Source organism: Neophocaena asiaeorientalis, unplaced genomic scaffold, assembly GCF_003031525.2.
Source record: "Neophocaena asiaeorientalis asiaeorientalis breed wild unplaced genomic scaffold, Neophocaena_asiaeorientalis_V1.1 scaffold629, whole genome shotgun sequence".
NCBI lineage: Eukaryota > Metazoa > Chordata > Mammalia > Artiodactyla > Phocoenidae > Neophocaena > Neophocaena asiaeorientalis.
The window spans coordinates 4,624,242-4,627,887 of record NW_020175468.1 but is presented as its reverse complement, the minus strand read 5'-3'; the positions used below and the strand labels follow the sequence as shown (position 1 = coordinate 4,627,887).

At 52.1% G+C, this 3,646-nt stretch overlaps 1 protein-coding gene across 1 annotated transcript in view; it reads left to right on the top strand.

Moving 5' to 3' along the window:
* The window catches only part of GIPR (gastric inhibitory polypeptide receptor), a 7,670-nt gene extending 6,635 nt beyond the window's left edge, over nt 1-1,035 (top strand). The window contains exons 12-13 of the mRNA XM_024768268.1: nt 694-735; nt 829-1,035. Coding sequence (XP_024624036.1) covers nt 694-735; nt 829-1,035 — 249 coding nt within the window. The remainder of the gene's footprint in view (nt 1-693; nt 736-828) is intronic.
* Nucleotides 1,036-3,646: the final 2,611 nt, after the last annotated feature.

Below are 3,646 nucleotides of genomic sequence, written 5' to 3'. Positions count from 1 at the left end.
CACATAAAATAATTGTCTTGCATTAATAGATCAATTACTTTCTTAATTATAAATATACTTTATATTTATTTAAATTTATATTTAAAATATGTATAAATTTATATAAATATAAAACTAATTCTTTATTAAAGTTTATAAATAGGGAATTCCATGGCGGTCCAGTAGTTAGGACTCCGTGCCTTCACTGATGAGGGCCTGGGTTCGATCCCTGGTTGGGGAACTAAGATCCCACAAGCCGCACAGTGTGGCTAAATAAATAAAATCATGTAGTAAGTTATGATAAAATTCAGAAAAAGGTTTAACTATGTGCCACGCACTACGGCTTCTTGCATATTAATAATACCTCAATTCTCACGACCACCACTGTATTATTACTCCATTTTCCAGATAAAGAAACTGAGTCACAGAGGGGTTAGGCAGCTTACCCAAGTGGGGAAGAAAGTGGGGAAGCGGTGATCACATCCAAGCAGGCTACCTCCGGGGTCACTTGTTCTTAACCTCCAGCCCTGACTGCTCAGCAAACTGGCGAGGGCAAGGGGGGATTCGGGAGCCAGGGAGAAGGTGACTGCAATAGTGTAGGACCAAGGTGGCGGCAGGCGAGGTGGTTTGGGGCCTGGAAGGGGTCAGAGCTCATTAAGGGGTGTTTATAACCCTGCCCCTGCCCCCAATTTAACACCGCACCTCCTCTGGCAGGGTTTTCTGGTCAGCGTCCTCTACTGCTTCATCAACAAGGAGGTAGGGAGAGCCCCGGCCCGCCGCCCACGCCCTCTGCCGGCCGCGCAGGGAATGGCGCGCCCCGCGCTGCCTCTGAGCGCTGTCCCGTTGCAGGTGCAGTCGGAGATCCGGCGGGGCTGGCACCGCTGCCGCCTGCGCCACAGACTCGGCGAAGAGCCGTGCCAACCCCCCGAGCGCGCCTTCCGGACCCTGCCCTCGGGTTCCGGCCCTGGCCAGGTCGCCGCCGGCCGCGCTCTGTGCTCGAGGACACTCCCAGGTCCTGCGGGTGAGGCCAGCCATGTCTTAGAAAGTTACTGCTAGGCTGCGGGATTCTTGGGTCCATTCACTTAGCACGTATTTATTGAGCGCTTGCTGTGTACCAGGCCTGGTGTGGAGAGCGCTGGGGAAATGGGGCGGCGCGGGGGCGGGGGCGGAGGGGAAGGAACAGAAGACAAGGTCCCTATTCTCCTAGAAATCACAACTGAGTGGGGAAACAGACCGTGAGGATAAACCAAGTTACATATACGCTGCGGAACCGCTTATAAAGAAAAGTTAGAAGGGGACCTAGTGTGGTCTGGGGCATCTCTGAGGAAGTGACATTTAAGCCATGCCTGAAAGAGGTGAGGGAGACACCTTTGGAAAGAATTCGCGGCGAGATTCTAGGCAGAAGGAAGCACATCTGCGAAGGCCCTGGGGCGGGAAGGAGCTTGGCGGTGTCTGAGGAACAGAAAGGAGGCCTGTGTGTCTGGAGTGGGGTGAGTCAGAGCCAACGGAGAGAGAAGTGGGAGGGGGCAGAAGAGTGGGAATTTTATTTCAGGTGCACTGAAGGTTCTTTGGAGCGGCTCCTAATGGAGTGGGCTAAGTTTTTTAAACAGATCTCTCTGTCTGCCCTCTGGGGCAACAGATTATTAGGGGCAAGGGTGGCAGCTGGGAGCCCAGGGAGGAGGCTAATGCAGGTGGGAGGTGATGTTGGCTGGACCAGGGTGGTGGCCACATAGGGTGTGAAACAGTTAGATTCTAGAGCTGTTTTAAAGGTAGAACTGAGAGGATTTGCCAAGGAAGGAGAGAAGCCAGGGAAGACTTCTCGTTTGGGGCTGGAGAGAGGAAAGAGGGAGATGGGGTTCAGGGTGGGGAGAACCAATAGTGCTCTTTGGACATGTTAAGCTGGGAATAAGGGTCTGGAGCTCACAGGAGAGGTCAGAGTGAGAGACAGAAATGTGAGTGGCACTGGGGTCCAGAGAGGAGGATTCTGTGCGTAGATATCAACATGGGCAATTCAGGGCAGGTGTCAGAGCTGAAACCTACATCCAGGGAGGCCAAGACCACTGCTAGCTGGAGAGTGTGGACACACATGCATACCCTTCTTGGTGGCTCCTGGGAACTAGGAGAATTAGGAAGAAAGCCAGCAGTCTCACTGTGGCTGGACCACCTGTACACATGCAAGACCCTCACTCCTAAATCCCTCCCCCACATAGACACACACTTAGATTCAGTTGGTACCTGGGTGTTGTCCAATTCTTTTCCTTGGGGTCCCCAGCTCCCTGGACAGATATGGCCCATGGTCGCTGAACTCAGAGTCCTTTCAAGCAGGTGGTCCTGCTGGGCCCCTCTTGTGGGTTCTGGGAAGGTGGGGGCCTAGGGCTGGGCCCTTGTAAATAAAGCATGAGAAACAGTTGTTTTTTGTGGGGGTGGGGGGAGGGAAAATCTTCTTGGCCAGGCCATAAGGGAAACGACAGAGGCGGGCTGTGTGGCCATATGCCGGTGGTGGCCTTGCACCCTCTGGAGAGCAGTACTGCTCAACTTCAGCCACGTGTTGCCAAGAGATCATGGACACCATGCTGCCACCATCCTCCATGCCTAAGAGAACGTTCCCAGCTGGGAACGTTCATGTGATCTCCTGTTATTTAAACTATTTACAATGTGTATGATTAAAAATTGTGTGTGTGCCAAACATTTTCTGAGAGCTGCTTCTCCAGAAAGGTAGTGTAGGAATCATAAAGCTGCAGGAACCAGCCTAGTTCAAATCTTTGTTTTCGGCTACTGATTAGCTGTGTGACTTGGGGGAAATTCCTAACCTCTCTGTGCCTAAGTTTCACTTCTGGAAAATGGGAATAATGATGGTACCAACATCCTAGGGTTGCCTGAGATTCCAATGAGTAACTCTTAGGATACTGCCTGGTGCGTGGAGCACACTTGGCCAGTTTGCCTAGTGCTTTTCCTGCAACCTGTTTTCACTTTCACTCACCGTAACGGAAGAGGGGATTAGAGACCATTTGGGCAGTGGGTTGGGTAAAGAGATGAGGAAATTCAGATTGATGCCAGGCAGGGGTGTCCTAGGCTAGAATCTTTGCTGCCAGCCTGCAAGGCAGGGAAAGGAATTCCTATTTCCCGGGGAGAACAGGAGGGATGTGGGGCAGGGATTCGAACTGTGACCCCAGGGCTTGTGCTGTCCCAGCTCCTGCACAAGAACCAAATCCTGGCGGTAAGTTTCTTGTGGCAGCATCATTCCCCACACTGTTATGGCTCCATCCTGCTCCCCAACAGTCATGAGGGCCTGGCTCCCTGGGTTTGAACTTGGCTCCATTGTCTCCTGAGCGATCCTGGGCAAGTCACTTATCTTCTCTGGGCCTCGGCTGTCTCATCTGTAAAATGGGGTGCCTCTAGCATCTATCTCCCAGATGGTTGTTCAAATTAGATGTGAACCACTCAGTAAACATGAGCCTTTATTACCTCAGAGCCATTGCCTTGCATGTGTCAGGCCTTCTCCTGCTGCAGGGTCCTCAGCTCTGTCGCTAACGGGATCATGGCTGCGCCTTCCACAGCTCAGTGTGTCAGACAACTCATTCGACCCTGACCTCAGACTTGCGAACTGCACCAGCCTGGCACTTGGCCTTATCTGGAGAACACAGATAAAGATGCAGAGACAGAACAC